The sequence below is a fragment of the Leopardus geoffroyi genome, chromosome B1, assembly GCF_018350155.1.
Source record: "Leopardus geoffroyi isolate Oge1 chromosome B1, O.geoffroyi_Oge1_pat1.0, whole genome shotgun sequence".
Classification (NCBI taxonomy): domain Eukaryota; kingdom Metazoa; phylum Chordata; class Mammalia; order Carnivora; family Felidae; genus Leopardus; species Leopardus geoffroyi.
The window spans coordinates 199,860,999-199,873,473 of record NC_059327.1 but is presented as its reverse complement, the minus strand read 5'-3'; the positions used below and the strand labels follow the sequence as shown (position 1 = coordinate 199,873,473).

At 51.7% G+C, this 12,475-nt stretch overlaps 1 protein-coding gene across 4 annotated transcripts in view; it reads right to left on the bottom strand.

Moving 5' to 3' along the window:
• STK32B (serine/threonine kinase 32B) overlaps positions 1-2,360 on the bottom strand; it is a 394,515-nt gene extending 392,155 nt beyond the window's left edge. The window contains exon 1 of one of the 4 annotated variants that reach the window (XM_045474577.1): positions 2,139-2,360. In XM_045474577.1, coding sequence (XP_045330533.1) covers positions 2,139-2,190 — 52 coding nt within the window. In that variant the 5' untranslated portion in view covers positions 2,191-2,360. The remainder of the gene's footprint in view (positions 1-2,138) is intronic. The other 3 variants (XM_045474578.1, XM_045474576.1, XM_045474579.1) reach the window with 3 other exon arrangements.
• Between the last annotated feature and the right edge of the window lie 10,115 nt (positions 2,361-12,475).

Below are 12,475 nucleotides of genomic sequence, written 5' to 3'. Positions count from 1 at the left end.
TTCGCTTTCTTCTATGTGGGAAGTTCATGGCTTTCATGAAAGGCTCCTGGTACGGACTCATTTGTTGTCCTTTCCAAACTTCATGTTCAAGTTCTAACCTCCAAGTGTGACTACCTTTGGACACAGGACCTTTAAGGAGATAACTGAGGTTAAGTGAGGTCATAAAGGCGGAGCCCTGATCTGATAGGACTGCCATTCTTAAAAGAAGGAGACACCAGAGATCTCTCTCTAGCGCCTCAAGCACACGGAGGAAAGGCCATGCGAGGCCACAGGGAGAAGGTAGCCATCTATCTGCAAGCCAGGGAGAGCTCTCACCAGAAACCAACCCTGACAGCACCTTGATCTTGGACTTCCGGCCTCTAGGACAGCGAGAAAACAAATTTCTGTTACTGAAGCCACCAGCACCAACAAATTCTGTTGTTTAAGCATCGGTGGTATTTTGTGATGGCAGCCTGGGCAGACGAATATAGATCCCTTCACCAAAACAGATGGGAGAGCTTTGACTTGTTGCAAATAGAAGGTTTCTGACGCCAGTCATGCTCTCCACCTGTCAATGAGTGTCCATCTTCCCAGATGCGAGCAGCCCCGAATATAATCTCGAAGGACAAAAGTGCTCCGAAAAGGGGACAGGCCTGTCCCACAGCCACCCCAAGCAGGCTGCCCCACAGCAGAGTACTCCTACAGTGTCAAAATCACTTTCAGTGTCAAGAATGCTTTGACTTCCATGGAGAAGTTCAGGGTCAGTGTGAACTTGGCTGGGGCGTAGGTTCAGCTGCATGGTGTCCAGACTCTTCCTGGGACACCCAAGGGCCTCCGCCACCTCCCTGCCTACCTCTCCTCTGTCCATGCCTGGCCTGCCTGTGCCCCAGACTACAGAACCGGGAAGGCCTCAGGTGTCCTTGGGTGCCCAAGTGCCTACACCAGCCCCACTCCCTGCCCTTATCACCATGGATGGTCATGGATCATTCAGTGCCACTGGACTAGGAATTCCTTCAGAAAAGGACCAAACAGGCCTGACCCGCTTAACTCATGCTAACTGTCTTCACGTATCCTTTTGAGAGGGGCTATCTGGACCAGCATGTGACTACCACCCACATAGCCTTGGCCATTCTAGAAACCACGATCTGTGCACACAAGCCTATGCCTGGGTGTCGATGAGATCCACTTGTCTCCAGGGCAGACTATCCACCCCCCGAGCCAGCTCCGCTCCTTAGGAACCAGACCACATCCCTTTCTACAAGAGCAAAATGGAACAACAAAAGTACCTACCTCATACGGTTGCTGTGAAAACTGTGAGAACCCACAGAAAAGTCTAGGGCAGTGCCTGGCACATAGTATATGCTCTGTACATCCTAGCTCTTTTCTGGGGCACGGAGGAGCCTGGAGAAAACCATCACAGGGTTTTAAAGGCAGAGTTAACAGCTCACCAACCCTACTGTGCTGATTATATTTCTAAGGCACTTTGCACACGGATGACCACTGGCTGAGCTTCAAACAATCCCCTATCCTACGGTGGTAGGTGGTAACATCACTCTCATCTCACAGGCGAGGAAACAAAGGTTTCAGAGAGGTTAAGCAACTTGCCCACGGCCACACAGCACTGGAAACAGGCGTTCTGCCGGCTCCAATCCGGAGCCCTCCGGCCCCACGCCACAAGGAAGCCCAGCCCTGGAGTTGAGATAAAACTGGACAACCTCTACCAGCGCCCCCCCCCCCCCCCACAACCCCGCCAGGGAGACTGCCGCGAGTGAGACGCCTTCTTTGGAATCACGGAGTTTAAGCAAGAAAAGTTTCCCTAGGCTGTCCTGGGCGAGGGAGGGAAGCAGCGTGGAACCTGCCCGCGCAGGGACCAAACGCGTCGTGGACACACACACACACACACACCCAGGCCGCCTCCTTCTGCCTCAGGCTCTGATCAAGACCTGGGCTTGGGAAGCTGGAGCCGAGCACCCCCGAGACCCGCGTCCAGCTCCTCCTTCGGCTCCCCCAGCCCGGCTGCACACCCCGGTCCGCGCGGGCCCCGGGGGAGGGGGGAGGGGAGGAGGGGGAGGCAGCGGCCCCCGGGACGAGCACACACACCCCCCCCCAAAACCCCACGCCGCGAAGGGACACCGAGGGATGCGCCCCTCGCCTCTTACCTTCCTCATTCTCGTCGAACACGGGGGGCTTGTGGGAGTGGTTCCCGCCCATATTCCGCCGCGGCGCCGGCCGCTGCTACATGCCCGGCCGCGGGGAGCGGGCGGCGGGGAGCGCGGGGCGCCGAGCGGGGAGCGCGGAGCGGGGAGCGCGGAACCGGCCGCGGGACGCGCTGCGAGCGCCCAGCCCAGGCTGCAGCCGCGCGCGCCAGCCGGAGGGAGGGGTCGGGCGGGGGGGGGGGCGCCGAGCGCCGCTCAGGGGCGGGACCGCGCCCGCCGCGCCCCCTCCCCTGCGGGCGCCCCCTCCGCCCCCGCCCGGAAACCCGGAGCTCCCCGCGGCCGCCCCGCCGCCCAGCCGCGCCCCTCGCCGGCTGCGGCGGGCGGGGGGGAACGGGAGGCGGCGCGGCGGGCGGAGGGGGCGGGGCGGGCGGGGGGCGAGCGCAGCCCCCGGGGTGGGGGTGGGGGGCCGCCCAGAGGAAGGGGCGCGGCCGGCCGGGCGGAGGTGCGCAGCCGGGGGGCGGGGGATGCGGAGCGGAATGCGGGGTGGGTCCGGCGGGGGAAATAATCGCGATCCCGGGGGAGGGGCGCTCCCGACGCGCCGTTGAGTGGTTTGTGAGCGCCTACTGTGTGCCGAGCCCAGCCCGAGCGCCTCGTAAACACCGCTCCACGTCACCTCTCAACACCCCAACGGTTAGAAAAACCGTTGCCGCCAGTTGTGGAGGCAGGTGGACTGAGGTTTGGAGGGAGAGGAGCTCTCGGTCCGTCCTGGACGCCCCACTGGGCTTTATTTTGCCGTTCGAGCTGGCACACGGGCAGTGGGGGTGTCTGCCGGCTCCCCAACAGACGCCTTTCCTCTTCATGTGTTTCTGAATATTTAATGAACGGAAGTAAAGCCTAGACCCGTTAGGGCCCCTTTCATTCTACATGGGGAAACTGAGGCCCCCACAGGGGCGTGGTTTGCCCCAAACCATTCTGCCTACGCGTGCCCGGGTTTGCACCTCGGGATTCCCGGGACTGCGCGGCCTCGGAGTCTGATGAAAGGGCGGGTTCGCATCGGGGTGCGTGGGTCCCTGGCGGCGGGAGCTGGGGAGTCCAGATCGGGGAAGGAGACGAGCCTGGGACCAGGGTGCTAAGTGCTGGGTGCTCTGAGTGCACCCCGAGGCTCGTAGGGAGAGCGCAGACCCCCGGGGAGCCTCCCTGAGGGGCGAGCTGGTTGCCCGCGCGTTGCAATCCAGCCCTCGCGGCCCGCCCAGCACGCCTGGCTTCGGGGGATCTTTGGCCACATCCTGCCATCTGCTGGCCGCCTTGAGTCACTGTCTGGGCCTTGGTAGAAAGAATGGGTTCTTTTTGAGACTCCCCACCCAATCTTCTCTCTCCCGACCACCCCCATCTTTCGCGCTCTGTCTCTCTCTCTGGCAGGCGTTCTGGGGGCCAGGGGCTGTCTCCCTTCTAATACAGCGAAAAACTCCCCAGAGACAAGAGCCAAAAGCTGAAAAAAATGGAGCCCGCCCCATCCAGCACGAGCCGGCTAGATTTAAGATTGGCCCAAACTGCCAGGCCTTGGGGTCAGACAAGCCTCATTTTCGTCTTGGAGTCCTTATCTGTAAATTGGGGAGACTGATATTAACTCCCCAGGATTGCTGCGAGGATTATATCAGAAACGATTTATAAAAGCAGGTAACGGTACCTGGTATGTAATAAATGACCAGTAAACATTTCTTGCCTTTGATTCTGCCAACAAGCACGGATTGGCCCGTCTAAACCAGGCACCAGACTAAATGCAGCATAAAGCGATACAGCCTCTATCTAGGTCAGCATGCTAGCGGAGGAAACGTTCACAGGCCTGGCTTCCGGGCTCTGTTCCGCTCAGGGTTTATCCCACTCTGCTACTCTCTGGGGAGTTAACTTGGGTAAATTATTTAGCCTCCTCTGGCTTCGGTTTGTTCATCTGTAAAATGGGTACTGACAATATTACCTCCCCCTTCTAGGGTGATTATGGGGAATAAATGAATTGATGTTGGTGCCTGAAACATAATAAGCACAAGAGGTGTTTACTATCTCCAAAAATGAGCTATTGTGTAAATACTGACTACTCACAATTCTTCCTGCTCTTCCTGTCCTTTCCGTGGCTCACTGGGATAAGGAGGTGTTTCCTACTTCTCCCACACTGCTCATGTGGGGTTTGCCATAGGACTTGCTTTGGCCAATGGTATATGGGAGGAAGTGTCAGTGTGCCAGTTCTGAGGGAGTGAAGGCTTTAAGAGATGGCCCGTGTTTCAGCTCTCTCGTGCTGCTGCTATCCATCATGAGAAGAGCTGGTCCTGGGATCCTCTGTTCCCAGCACGAGAGACCCAAGGAACAGGCCTGAACCCCACACGTATCCCCAAAGCAGAGCGCAAGGCTCGTAAGAAAAATATGTGTTTCCATGAGCCACTGAGATTTGGGTGTGAGGGATGTTTGTGCCACAGCATTATCACAGAGTGAGCTGACTAATACATATACGAATGGTCCCACACGCAAAGGCTGCAACTGGGGTTTGTGTTGTGGTGGAAGGAAGCCCAGGAGGCTGTGGGAACACAGCAGGCACTGGTTCCAGCCCTGAGAACCAGGGAAGGCAGAAGGTCTCCCGGAGAGGAGTCAGGACATCATTCTTTCCCCTTTCCACCTCTGTCGAGTGGGCACTTTCTGAGCACCTCTTATGGGCCGGGCCCTGGGATATGAGTCAGACAGGGGATCTGCTTTCCTGGAGCTGAAGTTTAGAAGTCTAGTGTGGTGCAAGGACAGGGGCAGAGTGGGTCACACTTTGATGGGGGGCAGTGCAGAGGCTATAGAACCATAGGCTGTGAGGCCACGAGGGAGGCAGCTGAAGCATACTCCAGGTCAAAGAGGGCATCCCAGAAGACATGGTGCACGAGCTGAGTCCGGAAGGCCACAGGGGAAGAAGAGAGGCGGCGTCTGCAGAGTCCCCGTGGCCGAGAGAGAAGGGCATCCTGCAGAAATTGCGAGCACGTCGCTGGAACACGGCCTCAGCGTGCAGACTGGCCAGGATCGCAACAACTGCGCGTGTTGTATCTCTCTGAGCCTCCATTTAAGGAGCCTCGACCCTCCAGGCCAGCCCTTCCTGGTTCCTCTCCCCACTGGCGGGCAAGGTGCCAGGCCCTGTTACGTCAAGTTCTTCTGTGGATTGCCCCCTTTCAGTCCTCGCCGCAAACCTGGCAGGTGGACGTTACCATCATCCCTGTAACTGAAGGACAGAGAAGCTATGCCAAGGCCCACCGGTCGCAAAGCGGTGCCCCCAAGGTTTAAGTCCATAAGTTAGACGTCACATCAAAACCGAGAGAAAGGACCTATGGAATAGTGGTTATTTCTGGAGTTGTACAGCACAGATTATTTTTTTTAACTTTATTTAGAGAGGGGGGTGGGGCCGAGAGAGAGGGAGAGAGAGAATCCCAAGCAGGCTCCACGCTGCCAGCACAGAGTGCAATGCAGGGCTCGAACCTACGAACTGCGAGATCATGACCTGAGCCAAGATCAGGATTCGGATGCTTAACCGACTGAGCTACCCAGGCGCCCCTTTATTTTCTCTTTTAAGGGCTTTTGTATTACTGTATAATTGCTATTATGAAGAAGTATCCTATAATCACACTGTTTTAATAAGCAGTAAAAAAACAAAACAAAACAAAACAAAACAAAACAAAACACTATTTTCATTTCGAAAACAGTCTTGCAAACGCTAACTCGCACCTGACTTTGCAAGGCGTGTTTCAGAGCCGATCTCAGCACTTAGTGTGTAACGTCAGGAGGCGCTACTGTCATCCCCACTTTACAGAGAGACCAAAAAAGGGGGAGCTGGGAGGATCAGATGGCTTGTCCACAATGCCCCAGCTATTGCATTCACCCCCCACGGCTGCCGGGGCAAGTTACCACAATCTCGCTGGCTTCAGTCGGCAGAAATATGTTCTCTCACTGCTCTGGAGGCCAGAAATCCAAAATGAAGTTGTCAGCAGGATGGGATCCCTCTGGAGGCTTCGAGGGGGGCTTTGAGCCTCTGGCGGCCGCAGGCATTCTTGGCCTTGGGCCCGCAGCTCCCCACAGACAGCTGAGGGTGGAAGATTCCAGAAACCCTAGTCGGGACTCTTCCATCGCCGAAGGAACGGGTCACGTACGACTGACACGGTCTGGCTGAATTACTCTGGGGTGAGCACTTTTCTCGTCCTCCTCCCGTACAATGTCGAGTGCCGTCCAGTCCCCTCAAGAGAGGATGGCTGAACTCGGTTTCGGCTGTGTTCCAGAGGAAGCCAGCTCTGGGTATTGCCTCTGGCCTGGCTCACAGACTGATAAGGCTTCGTATGGTCTTCTGACTCCGTGCAAAAATAAATAAATGAAATAAAAGCCATCTGCTTCTCTGTGCCAAGCCTATCTGGCTCTCCCAGAAGGTCAGCTGTGAAAAGATCATGACGGTTATGGTCCTCGGGATGCTCCCGTGAACCTGACAAGGGGCTGAGCCCACGAGTCTATGTTACTTCTCGAATCCCGAATATAAGCACAGAAATAAGAACTGGGATTCGTTTTCTGCCTTAAATTTTCATGAGTAGATTCCTGAGGCTGCTATTCGTCTCATTGAGAACATGATTAAGCATTCATAGTTGGATCCAGCGGCTGTAACCTTTAATTTTATGTAACATGATCGTGCTAGAGAGGCTAATGTGATTCCCCGGGGCAATGTGTTTTTTGCGCCAAGCCATTTTTTTTTAGAGTCTGCTAGATCAGATTTTGTTATCATTTCTGTTAAGCCTATTTTATTTAAAACTTGATTCTGGTTCACTTAGAGTAAATACCGTCTGCTTGCACTCTGTTTCAATATGTTCTGCTTGGCAGCATTGTAAATTGTAAAGGAAAAAAGAATGATAAAGGCTGTTTTGTGGCACACCAAGATAAGGGATGGTTTGCACACCCCGTTCCGTTGTTGGGAACCATCTCACTCGGAGAGCAAATTATCCCTAATGATTAAAAAAAAAAAAAAATAGTAATTTCCAGAGTAACCTTTTTATCGTTAAGAGTCTCGGTGTGTGTGTCTGTGTGCGCTTACACAAAATAAGGGTCCGTAAATTGCTACTAATGTGGTTACGTCTGCAGTTCTTGGCATTGCAAAACTTCCCTGCAGGCATTTTCATACTTTGGACCGTGGTAGACCAGCAAGCCCGAGCTCCTCCTCCTCGCGTTAAAACAATTTGCATAGTAGCTCCATGGTGACCTCGAATTATGCATTTGCAGAGAGTTCTAGCTGTAATGTGAGCCAGGCTGAATCAGGAAGCCCCGTAGCTGCCAGATGCAGCGTCCATGGAGCGCGTTTCTTTGTGTTCCCACGTGGGTTTATAGGGATTCGTAGAGGCTCAGGGGAGTCAACACGAACGCTCTGAAGCTGAAGTTGAACCTATGTGTGTGCGGGCACACGTTTGAGTATTTTTATGGGGAGACAGTTAAAATCTTCTGTAGTTACTCCAAAGGCTCCACGAATCCACCACTTCCGACCAAAGAAAAGGACTGAGAACCACTGATCTATCCGATAATCTCTATCAGGGAGAAAACATTCTTCTCCTAGAAAGCAGAAGTCACACGCTGCAGGAGTCATAATAATGATTTACTAAAAGACACTGCGTATGGAGGTGGAAAGTGTGTGGCATTCAAGGCAGGGAACAGGCCGCTACCTTATTGAGGGACCTCAGATAAGCTACTTCCCCTCCCGGGGCCTCAGTTTCCTTATGTGTAAACTGAAAGAATGAAGGAGTCGGGCTGTATGGCCAAGACTATGACTTGATCTTTGGCATCCATCTGTCCCTTCTTAAAACTACAACACACATAGCCGGTGTTAGCTAAGCACGTGGCTACCAGGCAAGAGACTACATTTCCCAGCTTCCCTTGCAGGTAGGAATGGCCATGTGACTAGGGTCCAGCCAATAGGTTGTGAGAAGTGATGTGCATAACCACTGCACCCCCCCTTGCCCTCTTGTAGGCTGTGATGCAGACATGGTAGCCTGAGCCAACTTCAGCTTCAGGAGAGGACCACGCCCTAGGAAGTAAGAGAGCAAACAGGAGAAGCCTGGGTTTCTGGTAACCTCATGTAGTCCAAATGCCCTGCTGGACTTGGATGGCCTGCCTACTTCTGGACAGTACACTATCATAAATTAATTGAAGGGTTACTTTTGGTTCAGCTCATTACTTAACCAATATAGACGGGATGAATGCCAAGGTCATCGTTGTCATTATCATCATCCTCACATCCAGAACAAGCTAGTCACATAACAGGCATCCCACAAACGGAAAGATTCAATGAGCAAATGAACCGGGGAATGGGTTTAACGGGCATGTCAGAAACGCTACAGGATGATTCACGAACCGGATAGAATGTGGATGAGGTCATGTCTAAGTAGTCTAACAATGCTAGAATTCTGTTATGTTGTTTCTCAGAACTGAGGATCACTCAGGAACACAGCAGTGACTGGCATTGTCTCAGATGAAGGATAGGGAGGGGAGGTTCTGAGAGAGACCAAAGAGACATCACATACACTCTTCTCCCTCACTATCTGTCCTGTGCCTTTTGTTATTCATTCGTTCACTCAACAAACACCTGTCAGGCACCGGCAGGTACCGAAAGGGGCAAGTCCCCAAACCAACCCTCACGAAATAAAAGCAGTGTTACTATGACTGAGTACAAGCTGAAACAGGCTGAAACGTGGAGACGTTTTTCAGCTCTGAGTTTTCAGAGCCTCCCCAGAGCTGGTCTCTAGAAAAGAACCGTCTTTATCGTCTCCCACTTTAACATGCCCAGAAGTTCCTGGTTCGCTTTAGGGAAGTTCACCTGTTGGAGCTCATTCTCAGAATCCTCAACGTGTCCGGGTCTGGCTCTGCTCCTTCTCTCTGCACTGCTCACCTGTTAGCAGCGAGCCTGGGGTTCTGGCAGGGTCAGGGTTCCAGGCTGGAGTAAGACCACCTCTAGCTGCTGGGCCGCTCGTTCATGGTTCCATCATTCAGCCTGAGCAAGTCATTTCCTTTCAGCTTGTTTGTCAAATGGGGATAACTTTTCCTATCTTATAACATCATTGTGAACTTCAAACCAAAACACCCAGGAGAGTCCTGCTACCTCCCGAGGCTCAAGACATACAAATGCTCCTGATCTGGTAAAAAAAAAAAAAAAAAAAAAAAAAGAGTATATCCAAGATGAGTAAAAGAGGTCAGCTGTTCTTGATACGACTATTTATGAATAAGCAATGAGAAATGGATTCAAAACAAAGGAGGTTTAGATTTCAAGTTTTGATGACATTTTGATGGGCTTGTCAGGAAAATGGAACAGGCTGAAATACTGATCAATATATTAGTGAAAGTATTTTGATAACACTCGGAAGATAATCTGGAAGCTCACTCAAACGCTTTCGGTTACCCCATGATTCTAAAAAAACATGCAAATACTCTGATATAACATGTAGAAAGCAAGTAGCCATGGCTATGATGTGTGAGATAAGAGGGTGATACAGATATATGAGCGCAATCCATCAGATCTAAACATGCATACTTAAGTAAATGGCATGTCTCGTCTAAGAACATTACATATGGAAACAAAACGCCTTGCCACTTTTTACACCTTTGGGAACAGCCCTCCCTTTTAATTATAAAACACATTTGTCTGAAATTAAAAAGATATATTACTCTAGTCCGGCAATTCTCAACAGAGGTGATCTCCCACCAGGGGACGTTTGTCTCCATCTGGAGACATTTTTGATTGTCCTGAGTCGGGGGATGCAGTGCTACCGACTTCTAGTGGAGAGGGACTGGCGATGTTGGGCAACACCCTACAAGCACAGGACAGCCCCCATCACTGGGTGACTCTGCTGTGTCCATCTCAACACCAATTTCAACACGATACATTCGCATTCCTGCTAGGGATCTGTAGTGCGCAATTTAAAACGCCCCCCTTGCCGTGGTATTGAATGTATAACCGTAAACCAGTATTTCCGTAACCGTCAACGGGAATTTTAGAAGCTTTCGCCTCAAAATGCCAGCAGCAAGCTTCAGTTCCTTCTGCCCTTGAATGAATTGGTGCTGGCAGAACCTGATCCTCCTCGTTCAAGGTCCGCCTGATTGCTCATCCAGACGCATCGCCATCTTCTAGTCTGGCCCACACTTGGGGAGTTTATTTTCTGACTTCAGAGACACCTGGACCCGATTCACATAATCAGAGCCATGAGGGGCCTGCTGTGTGGAGAAGAAGCAGGGTGTTTAGGATGATTCTTAGCAGCGTGAGTTGTGGGGGTTATGGCATTTCTTTTTCAGCCGGTATTCATGGGGCACCTACACCTTCCAAGCGCTATGCTAAGTGCCGGGCATTCGGTGAGGAATAAAACACACACGGTCCCTTGGCTTCTTGCACCTAGCTGCTTCCAGGTGGCTTTAGCATGCGTTATTGTAATTACACAAACGTTTGAGATAGGCAGGGAGGGTATTTGTCACAGGTGACAAAGTTACACTTGCAGACAAGCACACTATCAGGATTCTTTGTCACAAAGAACAAGCGAACCCAAGGTCCCATAAGCATAAAAGGAAAGTATTGAAGGATAGTCATTAGCTTACGTAACGGCCGGGATGCCGAGAGAATTGAACAGGGCACCAAGCAGCCAGGAGCCACGACTGTCACACGCCATTGAACAGGCTACAAACACGAGCCCATTGCGTCCAGGCTCTGGCATCGGAGACGCTGAGCACAAGGTACAACTACTGCCGCCATTTTCTTTCTCCTGAAGCCAAATCTCCTTTGGTTGGTCCTGATTGGTGGGATCTGGTCACATGCCTCCATCCTAGCTGCAAGGGGAGCTGGGAAATGGAGTTCTGATTCTCTGCTGGAGACGTAAGCAGGATTCATAAAGGGGAAGTTTCCTGCCCCCGTTCAAAAGGTCCTGGGCAGCTACCACTATGACATATGTCGAGTTGCAGGGCACATCCACAACGCAGAGCCCCAAATCCTGTGATGATCAAGGCACGGGCCATTAGGGGCTAAGTAGGTAGATGGTTGTGGCAATGGCCTCCAATTTGTTCATGCTTTTCTGCATTTCCCACTCACACCGACCAAGAATTCCATAGCTAGCAAAATTATCCCTCAAAAGCGAAGGAAGTAGACTTTCTCCAACGAACAAAAACTGAGGGAATTCATCACCAGCAGACCTGCCCTACAAAATATGTTAAAAGAAGATCTTCACGGAGAAGGAAAATGTTATAGGTCAGAAACCCAGTTTTACATAAAGAAATGAAGAAGGGGCGCCTGGGTGGCTCAGTCAGTTGAGCGTCCGGCTTCAGCTCAGGTCATGATCTCGCGGTTCATGAGTTCAAGCCCCAGGTTGGGCTCTGTGCTGACAGCTCAGAGCCTGGAGCCTGCTTCCGATTCTGTGCCTCCCTCTCTCTCTCTCTCTCTCTGCCCCACCGCTGCTTGTGCTCTGTCTCCCTCTGTCTCTCAAAAGTGAATAAACGTAATTTTTTTTTAAAAAAAGAAAGAAATGAAGAAGATTGAAGAAGGAACAAATGATAAAAAAAAAAACCCACAAAATCTTTTATTTTCCTTATTCTTCATTGATCTGAAAAGGCACTGTTTGTTGAAAGAAGTAATTAGAACAATGTATAGGCTGATGGCCGCCTGAGGATAATGCAATGGATGATGTACCACAGGTGTGGGAGGGGAAGGAACCAGGGTCCGGGGGTGCTTTTAGCCCAAGTGCACAAACCCAGTAAATGGCTGCACAGAGTTCAAACCCTGACCACTGTGATCCCAGTTCTATGCCTTTTTCTCTCCATGAGGACCTCGGCTAAGCCTCCAAGTCTATTTGGGAACGAACTCCAGCTCTTCCTTTCTGAACCCCATTTCCCAACTCAAAGAAGGGAACCCCTGAGCTTTTCCATCATCATTAGTGACAGTGCTGACCTATACGCGCTACATGTCTGTGTGACAGCCCCTGACATGACAGCTCATTTATTGCAAAGCCTTAGAAAGATCTGGGACCATCTGGTAGACCCAGGGCTCTGGACGTTCTGGCTGACACCTTCACTCACCAGTGATCCCAACCGCCACTGACCAGGTGCTTAATGTGTGCCAGGATCTGAGCTAAGCATTTGACACATATTTTAGCATTCAATCCTCTTAACAGCCTATTTTCATCCCTGTTTTACCAAACAGGAAAGTGAATCCAGAGAGGTTAGGCAATTTGCCTGTTAAAGATTGAATCGTGCCCTCTAAAAGATATGTTCAAGTCCTAGGACCTGGAGCCATTATTGTAACGTTATTTGGGAATAGGGTCTTG